Source organism: Candoia aspera, chromosome 2 (assembly GCF_035149785.1).
Source record: "Candoia aspera isolate rCanAsp1 chromosome 2, rCanAsp1.hap2, whole genome shotgun sequence".
Lineage (NCBI taxonomy): Eukaryota > Metazoa > Chordata > Lepidosauria > Squamata > Boidae > Candoia > Candoia aspera.
In genome coordinates this window covers 226,482,188-226,509,712 of record NC_086154.1, presented here as the reverse complement: position 1 = coordinate 226,509,712, position 27,525 = coordinate 226,482,188, and the positions used below count along the sequence as shown (strand labels likewise).

The window sequence follows — 27,525 nt, the reverse complement described above, 5'->3', positions numbered from 1 at the left end:
TTGGTTCTGCTGAACTGCTGCCTACCTGGAACACTTTAGTAGAATTTATGAGATACACCGTGTTTGTTCCAGGTTCTAGTTCCCCCTTAGGCACAAAAGCCAGCTGGGTGACTTGGGCCAGACTCTGGATTAAATACTCCAACAAAGTTTACAGAATATAAAAAGAAGACTTTATTAAAATGGATGTCTGATAAACTTTTATATAAAACTAAGGCCACAGCTAATGCGAAAATAATGTCAAAAGGTTTTATGATTTAATTTAAACATTTTATACAAAGCTATTTTACAAATGAGTACTCAAACAAACATGCTTATTCTAAAATTTAATAATGATATAAAATATTAACCTCTTAATACATATACTTTATATTTCTTTTGGTCCTTTAACAATTTTTTTTCATGGCTCCTGCTACGGATATTAACTGAATAGAAATGTTGCAGCTTCAGAGCTGAAAACTAATAATCCTTCCTTTTTGTATCGAGTTCATTTCTTGAAATATTAAACATCACCAGTCATAATAGCAATAAACTCCTCCTGATTGACTGTTAAAAAGAAAAAAAAAACCAATTACATATGAACCAAATTTCTTACTCAAAAGTTTTTATCACTCAATGTAGCACCTGAAACTTAACCATATTCAAGAAGGCTAATATTCGTATTTTCTCAGAAAAAATTAAGGTAATCTGGCAATTTCAACTGAAAATCCTGCAGTACATCCTTTTTAATGGATGGATAAGTATTAGTAGAGGGAACCAATTATTATAAGAAATCAAAATAACCTAGCCATTCTAAACACCCCAAATTACTTTGAGATAAGTAATTGCTTTCAGATAAAAATAATTTTTAAAAAAGTTTTTTGTTATGCCATATATAGTTATAAGCATAGGTAATTACCACTACATCCATCTCCTTTGGGTCTTGGGTTCTAAGTTTTAATGTATATTTATTGGTATTTGTTCACGCTAACACAATCACTTTTAAATTAAGAAGTAGATTTCCATGCTTATTTTTTAGTTATTTATACTGTAGATGTTCATTTCAGTATATTTACTCATTACACACAACAGAATGGACAAGCTATCTCCATCAACACATGCCAAGGAAAATCTCATTTTGAATAGGAAGATAGTAGATTTCTTTTCTAAATACACTGGAAGTTTGTAGGATTTGAGGTTTTTGGATAGCAAATCATTGAATTATTTCCACAGGTCTCATGATGAAATTATTTCAAAGACAGCAAATAGAGTGCACAACTTTTTTGCTTCTCTGAACCAAAATTAGAATATAAATCCAACATCTTCAGAACTTACTTTCTCCATCACCATCCTTATCAAATTCTTCAATCATTGCCCGAAGTTCTTCATCAGTCATGTTTTCCCCAAGTTCTCTAGCCACACGACGCAGATTTCTTAAGCTTATTTTACCTGAATCATCATCATCAAACAATTTAAATGCCTTGAGTATCTCCTCATGTGGATCTCTTTCAAGTATCCAGTCTGTCACTAAAATGGAAAAATAAAAGGTCACCTCTTCTATAAAGACCTTTTTTTGCTGCTGGAATCATATTCTGCACAGAAACAACTTTTATTTTTGTTCCATACTTCAACTTTATGATTCAATTTAAAAGATGCACCTTTATCATCAACCAAAATGTCAGTCTGTATTTACATGCACATCAGTTTATTCTCTAGTAAAAGCAGTAAAAGAAATCTCTGATTCTTATTACCAGCTATACAGACATTGTGAGAACACAGTTACATTAAGAAAAAAAAAAAATATTATAGGATGTGTTAAAGTTATATTTTTCCCATAAATAAAACAATAGGAAAATATAGCTTACATTCTGAAATACTGATCGTTTCTTCTTTTCTCCTACCTCCTAATACATTAAAAACCTCCTCTCTGTGTCAATACTTAATGTTTCCATATCTATTAAAATACATATAAACTAAGCTTTTATTACCAATTACTGTTTTCCTGTCAATAACTTGTTTAAATTCCAACACCTACCAACTTCATTAAAGTCTTCAAAGGAGATTTTCCCACTTCCTTCCCGATCATAATCTTTAAGTATCTTTAACACATCTGCCTTTTTCACATCAAAACCTAAGGCTCTCATTGCCACCTTTTGGGGAAAGACAGAAATACCACATTTCAATTTGGTACATAAAAATAACTTTTCTTTGTAAACTAAATTTGGGTATGAGGTACTGCAAGAATAGGAAAAACACAAAAAAAATTGGGGATACATTGTTAGTTCATTATTTTCTAGGGGCACAACTATCTATTTTCTTAGTTAAGATCCTTTCATCTTGGTGGCAATAACAAATTAAATGTGACATTTTGCATTTAACTGATTAAATGCATTTTTCAAATCTGTCACCTTATCTGGATTATATTTTTCAAGGAAATGATAAAATAAAATCTTTGCTCGGTTCCAGGAAACTAACATGAGGGCAAACGTTCTACCCTGAGGAATCTAGCCTGCTGGATTCAGGGACAGGAAAATCCACCTAAATAGCCTTTTTTAAATCATTTCCTCTGATCTAGAGTCCATCTGAATGGGGGGCAACCATGACAGTATTTCCTTCTAATAAGACATCCCCAAGCATTACTGTGGGGGATTCTACAGTGATTAGGCCAAAGCTATCCATGTATCTTAATTAGCTCTCATTTAGATTACTACAATATACTTTATATCACCTCCTCCCAACCTTGATAGTTCCCAGATGTAATGTTCTCAATTCCCTAAATTTTAAGTAATGGCCATGCTGGCTAGAAATTCTAGGTTGGTCCTCATATTAGGAAGCTGCCATGGTTGGAAAACACTGCTTTCCATGATTCTGCCATTGAAAAATGTTTGCAACTACAACTAGTAACTCAAGATTTTAATTATTCTTCTGAAAAAAGTTTGATGAAATTAACTGAAAAACCATCTCTTCCCTTATGAACCTACCCACAATCTTAAGGCAGTAACTGATCAGTTATATAGGAATAAGCCATGCTGAAATCAGACAAATTTAATAGCAAATTGTATTTCATAAGTTTCAGTTTAGAAATTTAGAATCCTCATAAAAAGAAACCCACAAACCAAATGGGGACTCCACTGCTAGATTTTATGCAGCTTTTTCCACTGCTTTCCAAATAAAATAGTAAGTGCCAGGTAGCCATATAAGGTAACGGGACAAAGATAAAGACAGAGAATATGGAATGGAATGGTACATGAGAAAGATGAGAATACAAGTTGGGCGACTCAAGAAAATATCTTCCTAGAATTTCCTTCTCTTCTGAGATTCTTAACCAAAGAATTGTCGAATTACAGTAAATGTGGGTCTGCTCTAGCCCTGTCCACCAACATTCCCCTAAGACCTTTGCTAAAATGGAACTTAGTTGAATTGATTAAGTCTTTAATGTTTTTTCCTCTATAGGATATACTAAGGCTTTAAGAATCTTATTGCAAACGCTGTTCCTTGGCCATGCTTTTATATGTTATAATATACTAACAGCTTCGCCTGCATTGTTGCCATTCCTAAATTAACATGCAATTAACTGCCTAATACAAAAGTTATATGTGATATCACATATTTGAATACCAAGCCCAGTAATTTGAAATTTTTCAAACGAAGGTATCAGACTTTTAAGACAAAATGAATTGCCTTTAGCTCATGATAATCTATAGCATTATCTTTATCAGTGTCGAACAGTTCAAAAGCATCCTTAATTTCTTGCTTCTGTTCTTCAGTTAATTCTCTTCTTTTCTTTCTCTTGGCTTTTTCAACAGAAAATTCAGCTCTAGAAAAAAACCAAAGAAAAGTGCAATCCATTACAGAAAGCATCATTTGTTTTTATTATCAATTAGCAAACAATATGTAGCTCTAGAACACATTTTAGTGGATGAACATTATGGTTTTCTTGATAAGTAAAAGTAAGCAAATGACATTTCTCATGAGATTTTCTTTTATCTAGTATGTACACATTTATAGCATAAATATCCTTCACTTGTATTACAAATTGTTTATATTCCGAACTTCAAATTCTTAACCTTTCTGACTCACATACCTTTTATATCCTTTGCATATATTATTTACCTCCCAGTCCTCTCACTTGGCCTGCTATGTACCAGCAATGCTCACTGCACTACTATTATAACAAGATACACAGGAAGTTACCTATAATGGGTTGATTATGCTCATGAATATTTCTTACCAAATATTACCTTTGTTTTAATAACTGTAAATGTCCATTTTGTATCAACATTGAGTATTTGTTTTAAAAAGTTTTTGCTGTATTTGGGGCTAACCTACTCATTCTGATGAGATCTAGAACTTCCCCAGAAAATCCAGCTCTAACTACATCACTTGCCACATTATCTTGCCAAATTTTGGCTCTGTTGTTGATTTAACATTTTCCCACTGGCATTTTGTCCATTTTTAAATTACAACTACAAGCAGTTATAAAGTTGAACTGTTTTAATGTTATTATTTTAAAAACATTAATAAAAGAAAAACAGTTTTGGAGAAAATAAAAGGAATTGCAAAAATCTGATGGCTAATCTTTTCCAAGGTGAAGACTCCCTTGACTCCTGGTAAACACACCAGCACATACACACAGCTTTCTTAGTAAAAGCATGGAAACCGTTCACACTGCCTTCTTCTGGGATGTGTTTTTTACTTTCCTTTCTAATCTACAGCTCTGGCATTTCCCCATCTAAGTACTAACCAAGTCCGCTTAGATTCTCTTTCGAGATTAGTCAAGGAGGTTTGGTGCTGCACCTGAACCAACTCAGAAAACAGGCAGAAATAATTATCCCTGGAAATCTCATAAGAGGAAATGTGTGGACAACCCTCAGCACAATAACACGTGTGGCAGCGCACCGCTCAACTTGTACACGAAACCATCGCGCGCTACGGCAGATATCGCGACAAACGTCGCGCGAAGGGAAAACGTTACGTTACCATAGCAACAAGAAGCGAATCGTTACTTGTACTCTCCCCGCCTCCCGAACATTCGTACCCACCTCGATACCAAATTCATTTCCTGGCCCCACCCCTTGAACCGGACACCAGGCGGGGAAAAGAGAGCGTATCTCTTGTATTATGATCAACTGAACCCGAAATTCAGACTCGACAACAGCCTTATCTCAAAAGCGGAACGTAACCCCAAGTCTCTCCGCCAACAATGCCGCTTCCCTCTTCAGATTTCAGCTACAATTGGACGTTGCAACGCCTCTTTGTGTGTAGCCCAAAGCAACTGGCTAAGCCGCCTGTCAGTCAAGTTTCAGGCGTCCCTCCTTGTCTACCATAGAAAGGTTGGATACCCGCCAAACCTACCCAGAAAACACTGCGAGCCCAACGTCACATTAAAGTTAAGGTAGACGAAGGCGAGGGGAATAAGTCTGGTGCTGAATTGACGTAGATGCCCCGCCCCTCCGAGCCTCAATGTTTGGAGTTGCAGAACTCCCTTTAACGCGGACCCTCATTGTGTAAAATGCTTGAGATAATTTGTCAGCGTACTCCTTCAGCACAAAGTCTTTTTAGAAGGCAGGTCTGTACTATTGTGTAATAGTTAAGTTTACGTTTAGACAATAAAAACATACGCATAAAGCATGTTTTTGGTATATATACTGTAGACGGGGTGGGGAGCGAGGGTTATACTTGTCCTCTTATAAAGCGGGATGGATTTTCGGGTGGAAGTTCTAGATCCCATCAGAATGAGTAGGTTTGCCACAAATACAGCAAAATAATAGAAAATAACGGGAAGTGGACAATGGAATTGACACTATTGGGGTCAATGTGAACTACAAATTAAGTGGCCATGGATTGGATCCTAAAAGGAACCAGAATGAGTCATGTTAACCACATGCACACTTTTATTATGTTACTGTAACGGTTAATTTTATCTTGCTTTCTTTTGTTTTACAAGACCATGTCCTTTGAACTATTATCATTACAAGCTTTAAGAACAGTCACATAAGCAAAGGGTTGACAGTGGGGCATCAAGTGGTATATGATATGCAGTCTCCATGATTTTAGAAATCATAAAATTATAATAAATTAAAATTAACATTTTATTCATTTGTTTTCAGTGGCTGAAATCTTAACATGATTTTGTATAAGAATGCCTTAAACATCTTCAGTTTCCCAAAATTTTGTTCATTTAAATACATGCATTTTTACATTATTTTTGCTCAGACTAGATAACATCTGTTCCTTAGATGTTGGGAAGTATTATTTTAAAAACCTGTTCAGTAAATAAAGATTTTAATCATATGGTTAAACAGGACTGGGATGGTTTTGAGAGATTGGACTAGCAGTTCCTGTGACAGGAATTACACTTCTTTAGAAGTAGAACTATGGGCCTCAAAATGGACAAATCAACTTAGGGAGTGACAGATTTAAGGATCAAATAAACCTTTAGAATAGGAATGACAAATTGTGGGATTAAGTAAATCCTAATATTGAAATGACAGTGCTGGGAGGCACCTTGACCCTAATATGACACCTCATGAAATCTATTTACTGTATATAACTTACTTTATTAAGTTTAGCAGGTAAGTGTAATTTTAGGACTTGAGTTTATTTCTTCCACAGATGTAACATTTTTAAAATTTATTTATTTATTTATTTATTTGTCACATTTGTACCCTGCTTTAATCATACACAGACTCTCAGTGGGGTGCTGAACATCTACATATTAATAAAACTTTTCCAAAACACACTAATTATAGTGGAACTTGAAAAAGAAAAGAAAATCAATTGCCTACAGCTGACAATTTTACAAACCTTTTTAAATATATTCCAGGGCTGCTTTTTGTCTATGCTAAAGTTCCTATTTGAAAGCATTTCCATTTTCTAATATCATTAGTAATAATGCAATTGACATTTCCTAATTTTATGCAAGCTACAGCCTCGTGTGGTGCAGAGTGGTAGGTGACAGTATTGCATCCAAAACTCCCCACAACCCAAGTTCGATCCCAGCAGAAGCTGGATTCTCAGGTAGCCAGCTCAGGTCAACTCAGCCTTCCATTCTTCCAAGGTCAGTAAAATGAGTACCCAGCTTGCTGGGGAAGGTGACAACTGGGGAAGGCAATGGCAACCACCCCGCTATATAGTCTGCCAAGAAAATGCTGCAAAAGCAGCATCCCCCCAGAGGGTCAGACATGACTCGGTGCTTGCACAGGGGACCTTTCACCTTTCACCAATTTTATGCAAACCTTGCAAATGAAACCAAAGTTAAGTTTGACAGGATTTGATCGCAGGCAAAATACCACTTGACAGTTGCAACTATTTTATCTTCCTATAGATATACATAGAAATCATAGCTGTCGATCTACCAGAAAAAAAAATCCTTTATTATCATCGATCAAAATAATTAAGGATATGCAACTTTTTGAGCTTCCCAAACAATTGCATTAGGAAGGCTAATACAAGATAAGAGGAAGCAAAAACTGTAAAAACATGCCAGACATTGAAGCCATGAGGTTTACTCATTTCTTTTACTGACTAAAAATGTGTGGATCCTCTTTGGTCCTGATTTCTAAACTGAGTAGTAGTTATGGAAGTTTTTGGAAGGAAGCAATGCTGTTTGTTCTTTTTTCTGCATGTTCAATTCCTATGCAAGCAAACTGACTTGTATGCCAATTATAGGACTAAGCCTCACATCCTGCTTGCTGCAGCACAGATACACTGTAAGAGTACAGTACAGTATTGCTCGCCCATGCTCCTGCAGTAATCTGGATGACCTCTAGATGGCAGTATGCACAAAATGGAAAGTTAATAGTCTTTGTCTGAAACAGCCTGCTGTAGATGGTAAAAATAAAGGCTAAATAAATCATTAAAATGAAGGCTTTTACTCCCAATCCCCACCACAAGTTCAGGAGATCAGCTGGTGGTTGATTTTCCTGCTGGTAGGAGATGGTGGGAGGGGAAAAGATGTCAGGGAATCCACCAGTCACTGCCCTGAAACTGCCTTTAACTGAATTGTGTGAGGACAGCAAAACTGCCCAGCATTGCTGGGCTAGGTGCGTTAAGGTAAGCTATAGGGGCAACACAGTTTATGTCAATATGCTTTCCTCCAACTTAAAGGCAGAACAGCACATTAACATGGCCCATAAGGAAGGGCTCATAGTATGTTAACTAGGGGTTTTATTTTTAATGGTAAAAACCAGAAAATGTGTGTGTGACACATACATGCATATACAGGTGTTCATGTTGCTGAGTACATTTATGTGAATGAGTTATTTGGGCCACTGTATTTCCATATAACAGAACTCTCCAGTTGCACTCCTACATAGCTTCTACCATCAGTAACACTGCCATGGTGATGTCTGTTTATTTAATCAAATTTATAGACCGCCCATCTCACTATGCAGTATAAGCGACTCTGGGCAGCTTACAAATAAAATATTTCAAGAAGTTTGGCTGAATCAATTATGAACATTTCTTTTCTCATGATACTATTATTCCAAACACCCAATACTGTCCAGAATTGTAGATGTTAGTGTTGAAGGTTGATGTAAAATGCTCTTACTGAAAGCTGTATTGATTCAAGCACTGTTAACACACATAATTTCCAAAATCCACACCTATATGGGATAACTGCTCTGTCAAGAACAGTAATATTTTCCTAATGGAGCAAATTTTAATTTACTGATTTCACCATGAAGCCAAGCTTACTTCGCATTTCTTAAAATCTGGACCCATTGATTCTCCAAAATTGAATATTTCAATTCTTCATTTCACAATTCAAATATATAATTAATATTAAAATTCATTTTATGTTTTAATTCCCTATAAAATTGAAATGTTGGTCTCTGTTCCAGTGCTGCATCTCTTAAGGATCCTACAATGCAGGTACAACAGAGGCTGCTCAAATATCTGGGCCATACTGTTTAATTAATGCATTTTTCAATTATATACATTGCCAAGAAAATGGTATAGATAAGTGATATTTAACATGCAATCTCTCAAAGTCTTTAAAGCAATCATTAGACATCAAATGAAATATACTTATGGTTTAAAAATGCAATTAATTCATCAGAAAATATTTCATGTTTATTAGATTCCTAAAAGAATGTTTAAAATGGATGGTCATTAGATTTTTTAAAAGTTCATTTTGTAAGCAATTTTAAAGTTTTAACTCACTATCTGGTCTTGTCCAGTCATAGCCTTATTTTCAAATCACTATATATGTCAATACAATTTTGGAAAGATTATAGTTAAGGATCTTAATGTGATGCTGAAGTATATTCCTAAAACATGGAATTTGTCATCTTGTGGAAAGCTTTGGCTGTCAAGGCTGGGACATAACCAAGAGGATAATTTTAAAGAATTGGAAAGAAGCTGCTTCTCCTATTTTAAGAAATGGATTCCAGGATATGAGTATATAATTTATTTTTGTAAAGACTCTGTATTTTTAAAAGGACAAATGAAAGTGGGTAATATTCATACTGAGGATATCTACTAAGAAAACTCATTTAGATTTCAACAACTTAAAAAGTTAGTCTTTTATGTTGCCACACTTGAAGACAGAAAATCCACAACTTTGCAGCCTGTCTTACTTGTATATATGAAACTGTGCCAGCAGATGGCATCATAAAATAAATTGTTCAGCATACATGGAACAGACCATGGAATACTAAACATCTCAATGAATTCACTCTGCTCAGTCTTTGGTAAGATTACTGTATTTGCTTTCTCGGTAGGAATAGATACATCTATCAATCTGTTTCTCCAGCACATTTTTCTGTAACTGGTAACAAAATTTGAGTCTTCAACCAAACTTTAACTTACTGATCCATAAAAATTGGACAAAACCATATCCATTTTTAGGTCTTAATGTGGCTTTAGCATGAGGAAAGATCTCAACCTCAGCATCTTTCACATACTGTATTCAGTTATGCTCCTGAACTTCAAATATCTAATATAATATATCCCAGTCAAGTTAATGTATATCTTTTGCACCTTGTCTTGATAGGGGCATCCTCAGTATTATTTAGAATGGTTATCAGAGATAACATAGAATAGAATATATTAAAATTTAATATTCAAAAGAACTATTAAGAATTTGATGCAAAATAGCATTATACCTAAAAATTTGGGCTCTGGGAACCCCTATATCTGTATCATCATGAAAGGAAGGGATAAGCCATCATTTTTTAAAAAAAGGAGATAATATGCAGTTGATTGTACTAGCCTAATTTAATTAATTGTGTAATGCACTCTCAGCATGTGGGGTGAAAACAACTTTGGATTTGCTTCGATTGAAAACAACTTTAAAATACCATACTGATTAGTGAACTATGAAGAAAATCAAGAGTGATTAATGAGTAGTTATTGCAGTTAAAATAGTTACAAATAAATTTAAAAAGGCAAGATATGAAATCTTATAGAAACAAGATCATCCTAATAATACATTTTCACAAGTGGTATCACTATAAGGAATAGTAGAATGGTGAAGAATCCAAGAGAAGCTCGATTCTTGGTTACTATATGGACAAGTTATGTGGTTTTCTTGGCAGCAAATATGGGAGTATTTGCCAACTGCTTTATCGCTCTCTCTTGATTTTGGAGGCTAATCTTGTGTCCCTGGGGTTTCCTGGCACTTTCTTTTAATTTGTCAAGATGTATAAAGCAATTTTAGAGTTGGTAATTGGTATGTTCAAGCTATCACCCCCCCCAACCCCCAAAACCTTGATTGTTTATACCCCTATCACTCCTCTTTTCTCTCCTAAGGGAAACAAATATGTATCGTCTCACTCAAAAGGAAAGGAAAGTAAATCAAAAAGAAAAATGGAAATCTCACTGGAGAAGTATTTTGTGTCATTATTATTTTATTATCAATATCAATAAATAATATAGTTTTCTTGAAACCAATGCCATTAGTAATTTTTTATTAGTATGGTGCATTACAACTTTTAAAAATGCTTTTAAACCATATATTACAGCAGTATTCATGACCCAGTTAAATAATACCTCTTGAAGTGATAGCATATCAACATGGCTGAAGTCCAAATAACTTTATTTCAGCTCAGTTATTGGGTTTTTAAACTGTGAAAAACAGACAAATATATACAATCCCTTAGTGGTTCAAAACTTTTTACAAATAAAAGAATAGTAAATGTATGATCGATAGCATTTTTAAAAATGTTTTCTTTCAGAAATAAACTTTATAATATAAAAATATTTAAAACAACAGATAAGATTCTATAGCATTCTCTCTCGGGTAGTATTTGACTAACAAATAATAGTCAAAACTTGAACTGTGATCCACTTCTAGGTTGAAACTTGAATAAAGTTACAATCCACTATTCACTTACTAGAAATAAAATCTCACTGAATTGAGAAGTATTTATATTTCAGTAAGAAAGACCTTCCCATATGAATATATTTCCCAATGACTATAATTATTTATTGGCTTCAGTAGGCAAGCTTACTTTGTGACACCTAATCAGATTGAAATAAGACACAGATTTTCTTTAAAATCAGCAAATCTTGTAAGTAGATATTTGATTGGTAACTTACTAAACCAACAGAAAAGCTTCAAATCAGTCCTTCACCACAAGTCTTTGACAACTGTAGGATTCTTTACACTGAATTACTCTCATAGTGAGAAATCAAAGTATCATTTACACTTTGGTAAAATAACTTTCAAGACATTGGCAATGGGCAAAGGAAGAAGGAACAGAAAGTCAAAACAAGCAGTTTCTTTTACCTATGCATAAAACTGTTATTAATGCCTCAGCAGTATTTCAGAACAAAATCATTCTGTAATGGTCCAAGCCAAAAAGTCAACCATTCTGTCAGAGAAATAAACAAGGCACTAGAACTCACATGGATTCCAAGATGGTTGAAAATCTTGATTAAGCAGGAATCAGATTAACCTTGATTGTGCTTAATACTGCAGCTGACACTGTGCTTAACTGTATTTAACCCGAGAGGAAGAAATCTAGTCAAAAAAGGAATGGGTATGAGTGCATAATATAGCAACACGCTCCTAATCTTTTGACCATGTGTGTGGTTCCTCACAATTTTGACTACACAATTTTCAATAGCATACAAGCAGCATTTGCTAATTTGAGGTTCTACTGCTAGATGCCTTTTTCCTATTATTCAAAGGCAGTGAATTAATAGTTTTTGTTAGTATAGACAGTATTTCCAGTGTTAATTGCCAAAATGATGCAGTTTGCAATACTCATTTGTTTTAAAACAGGAAATAGGCACTGTTAACATTTTAAGAACTAACTATACTTTCATAGGATACAAAGTGCTGAATACTGTGGTATCAAGCATCAAAGTGCTGCTTGGATGTTGGGGAGATACTGTGCAATGGAATTCAAAAAGGAAAAAAAAGTTTGATGGCCACAATACTCAAGTAAGTTAGTGTTCTTGCAAGAAAGGGTCATTTTTAATATAATTCTTACTGAATTCCAACAAATCAGATTCTGATGCAAGACACAAGCTCTGTCTCCATACAAGAAACTAATAATATCTTGGAAAATAATGAATAACTGGTAGGAATGTTTATTAGGTTGGTTGAAAAGAAGCACAATGCAAACTGGGGAAAGCAGGAAAGAAAAACACTAAAAAGATAAAAATGAAGAATACTATCTGAACGGTAAAGACTTTTAATGGAAGTCTGACCCACGTGTAATGGCACCTGATAAATCTACCACCCAATATCAGTTTGCTTGTTTTGGATGCCCATTTTGTTTACAACGGTTGTTCAATCAGCAACTCACACTTGCTGAAATGTTTCTGCAACTGTGGTACTACAGGAATTAAGAACCTTGGATTACGGGTGCATGTTTTACTTAAAAATTGTCAGACTGAACTTTTAACAGTTATACACTCACACTTACAGCATTAGTCATATTTGAAAAGCAAGCAATATACTTAAAATATTAAATGATATTTCATTTGTTTGAAACCAATACCTAAATGCAATACAATTGAAGAACAACAATAACATAGAACAATATTTGATATGAACATTTGGTATTAACTTCAGTTTACATTCATCCCATACAATAAAAATTACTTAGGTACTTAGTGCATTCAACATGACAGTGGAATGTTCTAATAGCCCCTTCTTCCCACAACCCTTGCTTTTAAATTTCAGCCGTTTAAAATATGCTTTTAACATAAACCTCTAACTGAAGGCTGCATCAGAAAGTTTGGCACAAGTGCAAAACTTTTATTCTAGTGCATATGTTTCAAGATGGTTTAAAATACAAAATAACTTATTTAGAACATCTGTCAAATAGCATTCAACTTATGTGCAAACTTGCCTTGAAAAGAGACAAAAAAGATGAGTAGCTTTGGCACAGCTACTAGCATATACTGGCATTTTTAAAATATAAATTAATTAGATAAAAATAAGCATCTTCATGGCTATGAAGTTAAGACTATGAAGTCGTTCTAGAATTTGTTGCACGAAGTGCTAGGCTTGCAACCGATCTCACCACACATGTAGAAACCTTGTGACAAACCCCAGCATTTGAAATATAGTTGGAAGCTAAACGATACAGCCGTTCAGCTCCAAACGTGTTAAAATGCCCTGGAAGGACTTTTTCCACAAGGCCCCTATTGACTAATTCTATTAATCGTTGGCAGGTTGTAACGTAGTCATTTATCCGGCTGTAGGGAAGCCAGTCAATCATTGAGCCATCATATACAACATCCCCACTGAACAGAATCTTCCGTTCTCTGTCATGCAAACAAATGCTTCCTCTCGAATGGCCAGGCATGTGCATGACAGTGAGCTGTCTATCACCAAGGCTGATCACATCCCCTACAACAAGAAACAAAATTTTATGGACAAAACAATTTTAAAAAATGCAACCTTATATTTGTCTCTGTTACAAACCCATGCATTAGAACTGTAACTAGAAGCCAAACAATGCAGGAAGACATGTATCACTCCCCCTCCCCACCCATGCTTGACAAAGATGAACACCCACACAAGACAGGAAGGACTCTGTGAACATTAATACTTACCTTAGTTTAGTGCTCAGTGGAAAAGAGTAAATATATGAAGAAAAGGAACTTTTTTTTTAAAAGGTATCTTCCAACCCCATTTGCCAGAAGAGCAGCAACATGGCCAAGCTATAGTCTACTGGGAAATCCATCATATAATACTATACGTGTTTAACATCATCCTTATCTCACAGCTTGATTTCATAACTGTTACCAACTGGATTTTCTCCTGTAAGAATTCTATTAGACTGGACAACTTGTACTTTTCTTAGCTCTGCTCTTTTCCATCACCTCCAACTGACAGCCAATTGTCTCAGACTGCCGTCTCCTTATTCATATAAAACAAAAAACAAAACTGTCAACTTGAAGCCTGCCTCCCACAGAAGCCATAATTAAGAATCTACAAATGAATGAAGCTCAATACACAATAGTAATACTTGGCTTGTGGACTATTTGGTTACATCAGCTCACTCGTGTCACTCAAAGAATACAAGTTTACTGAACATAAACACAGTAAAAAAGGTAAACGTTCTTCACAATTAGCACAAATGCATTTAAGAAGTAGCTTTCTAAATCTCCGGCTCCAGCGTCCCCTTCAACATTTTGGAGATTAAGACAGACATGCTTGTAACACTTTGTTTAAATACTCTACTTCCTCCAGTGTTGCCTATTTTAAAGGCTGTCTAGTTTATGGGTATATTCTGGGGTAATTTATCCTGTGACTGTGATTAGAAATTAAGATTATTATTATTAAGGAATTACCAGGAAAAGACTCTGCAAGCTTGTTCTAATATGTTGTCAAATCCTTCAAAATATACTTCAGCAACTGAAATTGTGAAATGCTATCTTTGCGCTCATGTGTATGTATTTTGTGCACCACAGAAAAGATGGATTCATTTCCTACATGGAGACATAGCTTCTAGAGGACAGACTAAGACTACAAGAAATGCTAATTGACAGAATCGTAACATAGTCAACAAATGCAAAATAAAGTAACTTTCAAGAAAATGTAGACTACTCCTGGTAAATGTTTCCATACCTACTTCCTCAAATAAATGAACTTACGAAATTAGACAATTCTTCCATCTCCTGTTATCTTTGTACATCATGGGTAGGCAAGGTGCAAGGATTCAGAATGATCAGTTTAGGTACTCTGGTAGAAACAATATTCCTCCCTGGGCATCAGCACACTGGAAAGGATGGAAACTAAGAAAAAGAAAGAAAAGGAGCCTTGGTACCCATTTACAGCTCCAGTTCCATGCATGTGGTTTTTTTTGCAGAGCTGAAATCTTTGATATAAAATGAGAGGTCCTCTATCTTTATTGTATCCTGCATTTAGGGTTGAGGGTGGAATCATAAAGGCGAATATGCTGGAAGAAAACTGTCAAGGTAATAGTCTAAAAGACCAGCACAACCTGGGATATTGCCAAATCAGGATATGCATACTCTCAAAAGTCATAAATATAACCAGCAGTCCTGAATAGGGACAAAGTAGCTAAAGACTACAAGATCTGATGTTGCTCTATTTTGGTCATTACAGTTCAGTTCTGACTAAAAAGGAAAGACAGCTCCACAATTTTGTGTTTTTTCTCTTCTTGTATTACATACAAGAAGGGAACTAAGAGGTCACACTGCTTTCTTCATATATGATTGCCTCACTGGCTAAACTAATGCAATGCAGAGTAATGTCTAAGTATACAATTGGTCAAAATATCTGGACATTTTGCCTTGTATCTATAGATCTTACAGAGCCAGAATGCGCTTTGCTTTAAAAAAAATTGGGAGGAGAGTTATGGTTCCAGGCCAAGGAACAACCTGAACAAGCACTGGATAACATGTCCAGAATCCAGGCTAAAGCCAGATAATCTGGCCATATGGCAGCCTTAGTATTGACCTTCAAGCTACAACAGAGAGGTACAACTGTAGAGAGTTCTATTTTACTCATCTGGCAACAGAAGTGTTATTAAAGAAAATATTTAGTTAAAAAAAGCCATTCCTAATTTATCAATCTAATTATCTTAGTACATAACTATTTTGCTACTAGTTACAGTAAACTAAATACACTTTTCTCTGAACTCTTACATAAATCCATAATTCAATAGAATTGAACACTTTACAGGAAGCTTTTGCAATAGTAATAATAATAATATTGCTCAGATTGTTTCCAAATGTTCGTCATTATAACCAAGTTATTGGCTGATGTCACTAACTTTTTAATGAAGGTGGTTGAGAAGGTGGTTGCACTAGAATTAGAGTCTTCTGGATGAAAAAGATTATCTGGACTCTTTTCAATCAGGATTTAGGCCTGGATATGGAATTGAAACTTCATTGGTTACTCTTTTTGATGACCTCTGGCAAGGCTGGAATGGAGCAAGTATGACTATACTTAGTCCTGCTGGATTTGTGAGTGGCCTTCAATATCACACATCATGGTATCTGCCTACAATTACTGTAAGAGTTGGGACATTTTGCCATGTGAGTTGTGGGAAAATTATTCCTGAGTGGTCAGCTCCCTCTGGTGCTAGTGGCAGAAGTCGGGCCCTTGGCTTCTGGATTGCAGTACAGCAATGTTCTCTCCCCCCTATTGTTTAACATATACCTGAAGCCCCTAGGAGAGATCATCTGCCAGAATGAGGTGAGGTATAATCAAATATGTATCATTCCACCTGGGTCCAGGCAACATATGTGGTGGAGGTCCTGACTCAGTGACTGGAGGCTGTAAGAGTATGGGCTGTGAGAAACAAACTTAAACCAAATTCTGCCAAGACACAGTGGCTGTGGATTTAGAAGATGACTTAGTCCATCTTACTAGTCCATTCTTTGCCTCTGGATGGGATAGTGTTTTTCCAGATGAAGCTGGCCTACAATTTGTGGATCAACATGAACTGACAGCTCCTGCTTGACAAGTAGGTGGAGGCAATGGCTAGGAAGGCCCTTGCACAATTACAGTGGCCAGGTGTAGCCTTTTCTATATCAGGAGGCTTTACTCAGTTACTCATGACCCTTAAGGCTGGATTTCTGTGATGTACAATACATGGAGCTGCCTTTGGAGATCATTTTGAAGCTTCACCTGGTACAATATGCAGCAACCCAACTAGTTAAGCTGCATTCAGGTTTGCCCACATAATACCACTACTACAGGGGCTACACTGGCTGCCAGTGAGTTTCCCAGTACAGTTCAAGATGCTTATTGTCACCTTTAAAGCTCTAAATGGCTCAGCACTGGGTATCTATTACCACCTCCTCTGAGTTGAATCTGCCCATCCTATAAGATCTAGGAGTGAGGTGTTACTAAGGGTCCTGCCACCAAGAGAATGCCATCTTTATAGATCTCAGGGGAAGTGATGGTCCACTTCCTTTGTAATATCTGGACCACATCAGAAAGGCATTTGAATCCAAGTGATCTTGCTACTCCCAAATGGTGGTGCATCAGATGGACTGTTTATACTTGTATTAAATGATTTTTTAAAATCTTGTTATATTTATATTGCAAGCAACCCAGTCTGTATCTCTGGAAATGGAGTAGCATATGACTTGTATGTGTATAATAAATAACTAAAACTACACAACCATAATATACTGTGTATTTATTTATTTTTATTTTCTATCCCACCTACAAATATACCATACGATATAGTATAGCTTTCATTTTTCATAGTCAGTAGCAGTAGTGGATATTGGCTAAAGTAAGGGACTGCTAAAGGATGAAGAACACAAAAGAGGATAATGAACCATCCTCATCAATTGGATTTCATATTTACTTAATTCTGTACATTTCAGCAATCAAGAAAATTACTAAGTAATCGTTTTGACATTCAGTGAACCAGAACTACTAGCTTCTTGAACTTAATTTCACAAGATTTCTCATAGACTTTTGTTCTTAGAAAACTTTTTTCGCCAAAGTGAAAGTTACGGTCTCAAAAGGCTTTGTTGTGGCTAGTACAAAGGGGTGCGCATGTGTGTTATTAGTCTGACAAATTTCATTTAGTTCATTGTTTGTTTGTATTTTCTGCTACCTTTTCTATCTTTCCTCTCCGATAAACCATTAAAACTTAACAAATACTTAAAATAGTGTATAATAATATACAAATAGAAATACATATTATTAAAGCTAGGTAACTTGTTATGACTCTGCTTCAGCAGAAAATAATTTGAACGAGGAAAATAAAGTTTCAAATTAAGTTTCTTTCTAGCCATTTTTTAGATATGCTGTAGTTTCCAGTATACAAGCATCGAGGAATAATTCCTTTTGCAATTAGACACAGAGCCTAATGTTCCAATTTTGGACATTAATTTCTCATAAAACATGGATTATGTAGGTGGAAATTAAACTCTGAGTCAGAAACTCCCTCTTCTTCCTCTTTTTCCTTAATACCAGCTTGAGCTCAGTTACCTTGCTTATTTTAAACCAGAGATCTTCACTGCATCCAACATAGATTATTGAATCAGTCAATCTACTGACTGAGATATTAAGTCACAATCTGTTTTATTAGCCAATATTAAATCAGTTTCCCATTCAGAATGAACTCAGAATGAACTCTGGTTTCAACTAAATTTTAACATAAGGGCTAAAGTCTATGCAAGAAAAGAAGCACAAGGAGGGGTGACCATCTTTCTCAGATCCATACGCCATAATTTAATAACTTGGGAATCTGCATCAGACATTATGTACTTCCTCTTGTGTAAGCTGCTCTATGGGTGCTTCAAAACAAACAAACAAACAAACAAAAAACCAAGTTAGGAACAAAAGTACCATTCACTCTGAAGCAAGCCCATTAATGTTAAGCACAGGTAGTGCAAAGAATTAATGCTCATAATTGCAGAGTGACTCAGTGTCAGGGTCAGCCTTGCTCCGAATAAGACACGGACTCACTTAATAGGGATTAAGGATTTCCGGTTTATTGAAACAGCACTGACAGAGAGAAAAACGGGAATGGGGGTGCGGTGTTGAGGTGCCCTGTATATACCCTCTTGCGGGGTCCTGTGCTCCTCCACCCTTCATTGTCCCCATTCCCCTTGATGGGTTTCTTGATGGCTGTGGGGGCGTTTTCCCGGTTGCTGTCCTTGTCCTCTTGGTTCAGGTGTGTCCTCCAGGGCACCAGGTGCGGCTTATCGCTGCTTATCTGAAGTCCTTCTATTCAGCTGCATATGATTCCATGGGTGTGGGTGCTTGATTCAAGCGCTGATTTAATTATCTCCTTCCTCTTTTTCTTAATGATCATGATCCACGTTGTGAGGCTCTTTGTGCCTTGCAACAGGGTCATGACATGCTGCCCCCAAAAGATGTCTTTAGGGTGCTGGTTTCTCTGGGTATGCCTCGTGGAAACGTCTAGTCAGTTGTTTTGCTAAGACGTGTTGTGCCTGGACCCACTCTGGGTGTGGGAAATGCTTCCATTTAACGAGGTATTGTAGAGTACCCCTTTGCCTTCTTGAGTCCAGTATCTCCTGTACTTCAAAATGCTGTTGTTTATCTATCATGATGGGTGGGGGTGGTGGGTCTTCCGCGTGCCATTTGGATGGACTTGTTGGTTTCAGCAAGGCACAGTGGAATACCGGATGGACCCGTCGTAGATTGTGTGGCAGTTCCAGTTTGAATGTCACCGGATTGATTACTTCTGTGATTTTGAAAGGTCCAATGAATTTCGGTGCCAGTTTCTTCGAGGGTTGTGAGGTTTTTATGAACTTAGTGGAGAGGTAGACCCTATCTCCCACTTTGTAGTTCAGTGCCTCTGCCCTGTGATTGTCCGCATATTTCTTGTACGTGGTTTGTGCGTCCGCTAGGGCCGTTTGGATGATTGGCCAGGTGGTCGCCAGTTGTGCCGCCCAGTCGTCTGGTGAGCAGGGTGGGGCATCAGGTTGAGGTAGTTCTGGTATTGGCACAAAGTCCCTTCCGTAGACCACCTTAAAGGGGATGTGGCCAGTGCTCTGGTGCACTGCATTGTTGTAGGCTACCTCTGCAAAGGGTAGCAGGTCCACCCAGTTGTCCTGTTGGTAATTTATGAATGTCCTCAGGAACTGTTCAAGGGTTGAGTTTAGGATCTCCGTAGATCCGTCTGTGTGCGGATGCCACGCAGTGGACAGTGCCTGTTTGGTGCAAATGAGTTTTAAAAATTCCCTCCAAAATTTTGACGTGAACTGTGTGCCCCTATCGGTCACCAAACGACAGGGGGCACCGTGGAGCCTGTATATGTGTGTCAGGAACAGGCGTGCCAGTTGTTGCGCGGTGGGGATGGTCGCGCAAGGGATAAAGTGTGCCTGTTTTGAAAAGTAGTCTTTTACCACCCAGATGACTGTTTTCCTTTGGCTGGGTGGGAGGTCTACAATAAAGTCCATGGAAATTTCTTCCCAGGGGCAAGAGGGGCTGGCTACTGGCTGCAGCAGCCCTTGAGGTTTCCCCCCCTTCCATTTGGAGGTGGCACATGTGGGACAGGTGGCGACGTAGTCTTTAATGTCTTTTCTTAGGGTTGGCCACCAAAATTGTCATCTTGTTAAGTGTAGGGTTTTTACGAACCCAAAATGTCCCGCCGTTTTGTCATTGTGTGATCGGTTTAAAACTTCCCCCCGCAGTGACTCTGGTACGTACAAGACTTTCTCTTTCCAGGCTAGGCTGTCCTTGATAGATACAAGGTGTCGGTTGTTTTGTAACCATGTATCTGTTTGTAGTGCTTGTGCAAGTCTTTGTTGCCAGTTGGGTGAAATTGAACGGCGGCTCCATTCGTTTTCTTGTGTTCGTGCTGGCGTACGCTGATTCCTCGTCTGGCTGCGCGTGACAGCTGGGCAGCCCAGTTGTTTGTTGGTCCATACCGTCCCCACGATGTCTGAGGTTTGTGTGTCGTCCTGTGGCCGTCGGGAGAGGGCATCCGCCAGGAAGTTCTTCCTGCCCGGTATAAATTTCAGCGTGAAATTGAACCGGCTGAAGAACCCTGTATATACCCTCTTGCGGGGTCCCGTGCTCCTCCACCCTTCATTGTCCCCATTCCCCTTGATGGGTTTCTTGATGGCTGTGGGGGCGTTTTCCCAGTTGCTGTCCTTGTCCTCTTGGTTCAGGTGTGTCCTCCAGGGCACCAGGTGCGGCTTATCGCTGCTTATCTGAAGTCCTTCTATTCAGCTGCATATGATTCCATGGGTGTGGGTGCTTGATTCAAGCGCTGATTTAATTATCTCCTTCCTCTTTTTCTTAATGAACATGATCCACGTTGTGAGGCTCTTTGTGCCTTGCAACGGGGTCATGACACTCAGGAAATAAAACGAACAAATGAAGATAATTTTCTGGAGCTCTACATTTACCATAGAGCAGCAACAACAAAAAGTGTGCTTCTGTAATGTCATGAAATGTAAGCAGATGGCATTATGAACGTGTACCTCCCTCTAAAATCTTAATCAAATGATCTTCTGGCTGAGCTTTTCTTGTAATGCTTTCCTTGACTGACTCACCATCTTTGAGAATGCTATCTTCCCAGAAAAGATACAATATATAATTTCAACTAGTTAAAGCATAACATTTTCCCTATTTTCAGTCTTTAATGGACCCCACGAACAATCAAGATGGAAAAATTACTTCCTTGTAATAATAACCAGCAGCTTGCTGTAATATGGCCCAAACATAATTCATTATGCATTTAATGTTTAATTAACAAGAATGGTCAACAGATCCGTTAATGTTACTTTAGATATACTTATATTTCACAGATACTATGACTCAAGTCTTCCTGGGGTGTTCACTTACATATATAAAAGCTAAAATTGCGTACAAAGTGGGGACAAAGTATGTACCCTACCACTGAACTACTGCTCTTTGTGTAGAATGGTTTAAAATTAGTGTGTGCCCTAAAATAATTTTAGTAATGCATTTGTAGTGTTCAGATGCATGAATTTCTTCATACTTACTGTACTGATGCTCTATGCAGATGTTTATCTACAAATGAAAACACTAAAACAGTGACAGAACTGGAGACGTCCATGAGTCCTACCTCCACTGTCTCTAGGGTTCTCTAATGGCCTTCAAATATTCAATGATTATATCTGAAAAGAAATTCTAAGTAAAAATTAAGATGTAAAAGTTTTTTAGGTCACCCACACTCCTAGAGACAATGAGGGTTTTACTGGCATGTACTTACACTCTTTAACTATCACATCTGTGTAAGATTACCTGCACTTAACTTTAGAATATTAATCATGGATATATTAATGCAACTGAAAAAGTATAAACATGCGAGTTTGTAGATAGGGCAGGTGAAGGAATGTACATTACGATGTACAGACTTAAACCCCACCCTGTAGATACTTGGATGTGACCCTGTGAAACAAGTATATAAAGGGGGAGGGTCATGTCACAACATACATTTCATCCTTTTGGTATCATCATAGTTAGGAATAGATGCCTATGATTATGAATGAACTATAATAATTTAGGCAAAATAATTATGTTTCTAAGTCAATTTTGAGTAAAGGGTTGCAGCTTCATGGCAGAGCACATGTGCTCATGCAGAGATACCCATGAGATACTATATTCAAACCACAATATCTCCTGGTAGTGCTGGAAATATCTCCAGCTGGAAATCTTTAGGAACAACTGTCAGTCAGTGTCAAGATAAAAATGAGAAAGGTAGATCAAGATATAAAGCATTTTTCTACGATTTTACATTAAATATAATTAAGGTGACTTACAAACTTCATCAACAATAAAACAACTATTCTCTCAAAAACTTTGTAAAAAGTTGAAGAGCTACAAGACCTGTACATCCTTGAGAAAAAGTATGTCAGAATACTGTAGGCACAATGAAATAAAACTACTGCCTAAAATTAAACAATGTAGAATTAACTACTGGACTGGTATTCCAGATTTTGGGCATCACAACCAAAATGGACATTTTTATAGTACCCACACACCAAACATTTAATGATGGTAAGACTTAGTGAAACAAAATCTCAAAAGTTGATCACATTTTGTAATAGTGATTCTTGTGAAGTGATTCTTGACACCTTGATTTCTACCATACTGTTACTATAATTTGTAGAGTACAACCAGAGTAGAAGATGCTTTACAGAATACAAAAGGAGAGCTTTCTCCCACAGGGAGTTTACAATCTAATAAATCAGGATGTACCCTCTGAACATCAATCAGAATTTTTCTATTTTTTCTCCCCAAATTCCAGCACTGTTTATAACCTCTGAAAAGTTAAGTAAGTGAAAAGAATCAGATAATCAATGTAATTTGGCGTACATCTCCAAGGTTTTCCATGCCTATTTTATAAGTTAAATAATAAATATATGGGCTGAACTGTTAGATATTGAACTATATATTGAAATGTCTTGGGTTGTAATGTGTGAAACACTTAATTGAAGGAACCTAAGATGCTACTCCTAGGTTATAATCTGTGGATGGTATTTAAAGGATTTTGTTATGTATTAAGCATAACCAGTTATTCCATAATGTTGATAGAACTGCAGAATGGACAGATACATGCTGAAAAATATCTCATAAAACTAAGGTCTATTATTTATTCTCAAAAGGTGCCACATACAAACACCCACACACAAACACATACACAAAACACAATATTTTCTCCAGCATACAGCACAAATATTTGAGGGATAAATGTTCAAAACTCATTGTTCATAGCAATGTTACTTCTTGGCAAAATTGAATTCCTGGGCATTTTTTTCTCTGGATGATATGCCTATTCTTTTTCTCCCCAGCAACAGGGATGCCCTACAGAAGCATAAAGTATTAAGAGTCTTAGTGACATGCTATATCATGTACCTTGTATACCACCCATTCTTCAGCAGATGCTCAAGATGTCCCCACCCATATGACTGTTTCTTTCAGACTCTGACAGTGCGTATTCACGTTGTACAACCTTTAAGAGGCAGACACACTATTTCAATGCCCTGTACACGGCTTTTACAGAGATGCTCTCAATCTCTCCTTCCAGACTTAAAGAGATAAAACATTTTACAGACAGCCATACCAAAAAGATGATTTCAGCATCACAGATGAAAGACACATTTAGCTCATGCATTTTTTCCCTTTAAGAAACCAATCTACACTGCTCTGTTTTTATGGCTCCATCTATAATCTCCTTTTAAAGCATATTATAAAAGTGAGGGGACCACATAATGCTGGGCTTTCCATTCCCAGTCCACCCCCACTCCCCATGTTTTCCTCCTCCATTCCCATGTACGTATTTCCTAGAGATTTCAAATCTTGGGAGAACTGCTCCACCCCTTGTCATACCCAAAGAACTCAAAACTATAAACACAGCCTAATTCTATTATTTCCCTGTATCACCAGAAATTCCCTTCCTTTAACACACACTGCTACTGACATGGCATAGTACACCCCTCCCATGCCTTATTAATTTTGTATTCTAGACCAAAGAACACTAGGGCTCAAAATCCATCTGGCTCCATCACTGCATCTTTAGAAATTAAGTACACTTATTATTTACACTGCACAATAAATTATCCTAAATATTAATCTTTCGGAAGCACGGAACTTACCATTTTTTATACCACCCTCTCACAAGGGTCCAGACAATGATCCTGAATTTTGGTAGGTGAATACTAATACCCAGTATTTATTGCAGTAACAGAAAAGTTGCTGGATTCCAGCAGCCCACCTGCTAATTTAATGTAATTTGTATATTACTGTGTACAAATGATCCACTTCAGCAGAGGCCCGTAAGTCTATCTGCAATTCAGAAATAATGCTGATGATATTTAAACCTGGCTGTTGTAAGCACTTCCAATTCACTATGACCTATCATATATTAAAGAAAGCCAAATTCTGCAGGGGCCCAGAGGCTCTCTTTCTCACAGAGGGGTTTTTGAAGTAATAAAAGGGGGGGGGAAGCTCCCCTCCAAATATATTATATTGCACACAGGAAATCACTAGGCCTAGTGTTTAAAGGAATCGTTAATCCCTGAAATTATACCTATCCATCCTTACATGACGTGGATCAGAAGGCAGCTCATAAAAGAAAGCCTGCATCAACTCAAGCCTGTGCATCTGGGGTCACAACAGCACGGTGCAGTTGGGGTGCGGAGCCTGCCTCCTGCTGCTGCAAGGTGCCTCCAGAGCTAGATGCGCGGCCCCTTTGCCAGCCCACTGCCCTCCCGCCCCCGCTCTTACCCTCCTGCAAGACGTGCGTCGGCTGGACGGGTCGCACTCGGAACTGCCTGGCCCTCCAGCCGGGGGTAGGCTGCCTCACCACCTCGCTGTCCGAGAGCCAAGTGACAGTCTCGTAGTTATCGCCGCGGCGCAGGGCTCCGGCCTCGGCGCTGTGCACGGCCACCTCCTCGAACTGGTGCAGCCCGCCCGAGTGGTCGAAGTGAACATGGGTGGCGATGGCTAGCAACGGCCGCCGCCGCCCACTGCTTGCGGGCTCCTTCCCTCCTTCGCCGCGATCTGCTCCCTCCAGGTCGCCCTGGGCCGGCTCGGGATCCAAAAGCCCGGCCAAGTGAAGGTAGTCGGGGAGGCTGCGCAGCCCCAGCCCCGTGTCGATCACCACGTCCCGCTGGGAGCCGCGCACCAGCCAGATATTGGCTCGATTGCCCGACTCGTAGAAGCGCTCTTGGATCCAGTAGATTCCTCCCCCCAGAGACTTGTGCGCGAACCACTCCAGCGCCGACATCACCGCCGGCCACGAAACGAAGAGCTGAGGCCAGACCACCCGACTCCCGTCTGCAGTAGTTGGGCGAGGATCGCGTGCGGGAACGGCGTGGACGCACAGCTAAACGAGAACGAGGGCGGATCGAGATGGAGGAGGAGCTGGAGGCGGGGACTGAATCTCCAACTGCTCAGCCTAGCCCGGCTCAGCCGGTGGTCCCCACCCGGTTCTTTCCCACTGCAGGGACGCGTCAGAGGGAACGAAGGGGGCAGAGGGAAGGCGGGTTTGCCTTGGAAGGGGATGCGGTTGCACGTGGGGATTGTCTGCGAAGTTGAGGATGCAGCTGACAGCTGATACAGCAAGGCACTCCGGGTTGTGCTGCAGAAAATGCAAGGCTCTCTCGCTAGCACGCTCTAAGTATTTAGGAAGGGGTCTGGGTAAAAGTCGGGTACTTGCACTCAAACGCAGATTCTCCGGATTTCGTAGGATTTTTAGATGAGATCCGTATGAACCCCCCTTGTCCTATTATTATAAAAAAGCAAGGGTGATTAATCTGTGTTCTTCCACATCGTCTTTCCCATGCTAACCAAGTCTGGTGGTGGGATATAATGAAGGACAAATCTCTGCCCCCGAATTAAACTGTGCATCCCTTAAACTCAGAAATTGCAATAAATGCAACACCATTTGGAGTTCAACATTTAAAGAGCCATCCATTGCCCATCTCTGATTAAATACCTCTCCTTAGAACAAGGATTCTCAAACTGGGGGTTCTATACCACCATCAGCTGTCCATCACAAGCCACTTAGGGTGAGGTCTAAACCTGATCAGCTGTGAATAAGCAGTTTGAATGCACTGTCAAAATTTACAATGGACTTTGCTCCCTGCATTCTCTGTGCAAGCCTCATTGGGTACTTACAGTATAACAAAATTTGAGGTAAATATTGTTACCAGTATTACAACCACCAACTAGAAACAGAACGAAGTATTTTAGCAAAAGCTCTACAAGTAGAATAAAAGCATCCATATACTGACAGAGAAATTACTACTGTCCTACAGATCTTACATGCTGTTGCACAATTCTGTGTTAAAAAGGAATTACTATCAGAGTAAAAACAAAAACCACATAAAACCAGCATTCCAGTAAAAAGTATAAGAATAAGGACACTGCAGATATTTCTGAGAGAGACAGTTTGGTGTAGTGGTTAAGGCACCAGGCTAGAAATGGAAAGATGTGAGTTCTAGTCCCGCCTTAGGCACAAAGCCAGCTGGGTAATCTTGGGCCAGTCACTTTCTCTCAGCCCTAGGAAGGAGGCAATGACAAACCACTTCTGAAATCTGGCCAAGAAAACTGCAGGGACTTGTCCAGGCAGTCATCAGGAGTCAACACTGATTTGAAGGCACACACGCAAGCGTGCACACACACACATACAATAGCTCTATAAAACCGGCAATACAATAAGACATGGTCAGTTATCTCCACCTGTTCACCCCCACAGGGGCATGAATATATATGAGAGAAGGTTTTTTTAAACTCTTCTCTGTAATAAAGCTGACGGGAGAGTTACATAGCAAACCAGAGTAAGGAACTTCTGTGGGCAGGGACTATTAATTGTTATCTATCTATCTATCTATCTATCTATCTATCTACATAATTTATACAACTGCCCATCTCAACCTTGTGAATTTAGGTGGCTCACAGTACAAAATACATAAAAACACAGGAAATCATAGAAATAACATTACAGACCCATAAAAACTATCTCTCAATCAATATACCACACATTTTGGGATCCACTAACAGTCTGGCCCCAGTGCCAAAAGAAAAAGCCACATCTTCAAGGCTTTCTGGAAGGATAACAGAGTCAGGGCCATCTGGATCTCAGTGGAGATCCTATTCCATAGGGCAGGCACTGCAAAAGAGAATTCATGCTTCCT

General features: G+C 38.2%; 2 protein-coding genes across 2 annotated transcripts; both read right to left on the bottom strand.

Annotated features, from left to right (window-relative positions):
• Positions 1-306: 306 nt before the first annotated feature.
• On the bottom strand, positions 307-5,221 carry CETN3 (centrin 3). The gene is made up of 5 exons (XM_063295432.1): positions 5,019-5,221; positions 3,658-3,793; positions 2,012-2,126; positions 1,312-1,503; positions 307-543 (listed from the first exon to the last, which is right to left on the bottom strand). The coding sequence occupies exons 1-5, from the start codon at positions 5,033-5,035 to the stop codon at positions 500-502; spliced, it is 504 nt and encodes a 167-aa protein (XP_063151502.1). The 5' UTR covers positions 5,036-5,221; the 3' UTR covers positions 307-499.
• Positions 5,222-10,812: 5,591 nt separating this feature from the next.
• MBLAC2 (metallo-beta-lactamase domain containing 2) lies at positions 10,813-25,732 on the bottom strand. Its single transcript, XM_063295431.1, has 2 exons — positions 25,112-25,732; positions 10,813-13,792 (listed from the first exon to the last, which is right to left on the bottom strand). The coding sequence occupies exons 1-2, from the start codon at positions 25,611-25,613 to the stop codon at positions 13,407-13,409; spliced, it is 888 nt and encodes a 295-aa protein (XP_063151501.1). The 5' UTR covers positions 25,614-25,732; the 3' UTR covers positions 10,813-13,406.
• Positions 25,733-27,525: the final 1,793 nt, after the last annotated feature.

Coding starts and splice junctions, on each gene's coding strand:
- CETN3 (XM_063295432.1), bottom strand. Junction 1,504..2,011: donor TGAAGACTTTAATGAAGTTG/GTAGGTGTTGGA, acceptor TTTCCATTTTAG/TGACAGACTGGATACTTGAA. Junction 544..1,311: donor TAAGGATGGTGATGGAGAAA/GTAAGTTCTGAA, acceptor TCTTTTTAACAG/TCAATCAGGAGGAGTTTATT.
- MBLAC2 (XM_063295431.1), bottom strand. CDS start 25,613: ATGTCGGCGCTGGAGTGGTTCGCGCACAAGTCTCTGGGGGGAGGAATC. Junction 13,793..25,111: donor GACGCACGTCTTGCAGGAGG/GTAAGAGCGGGG, acceptor TTCTTGTTGTAG/GGGATGTGATCAGCCTTGGT.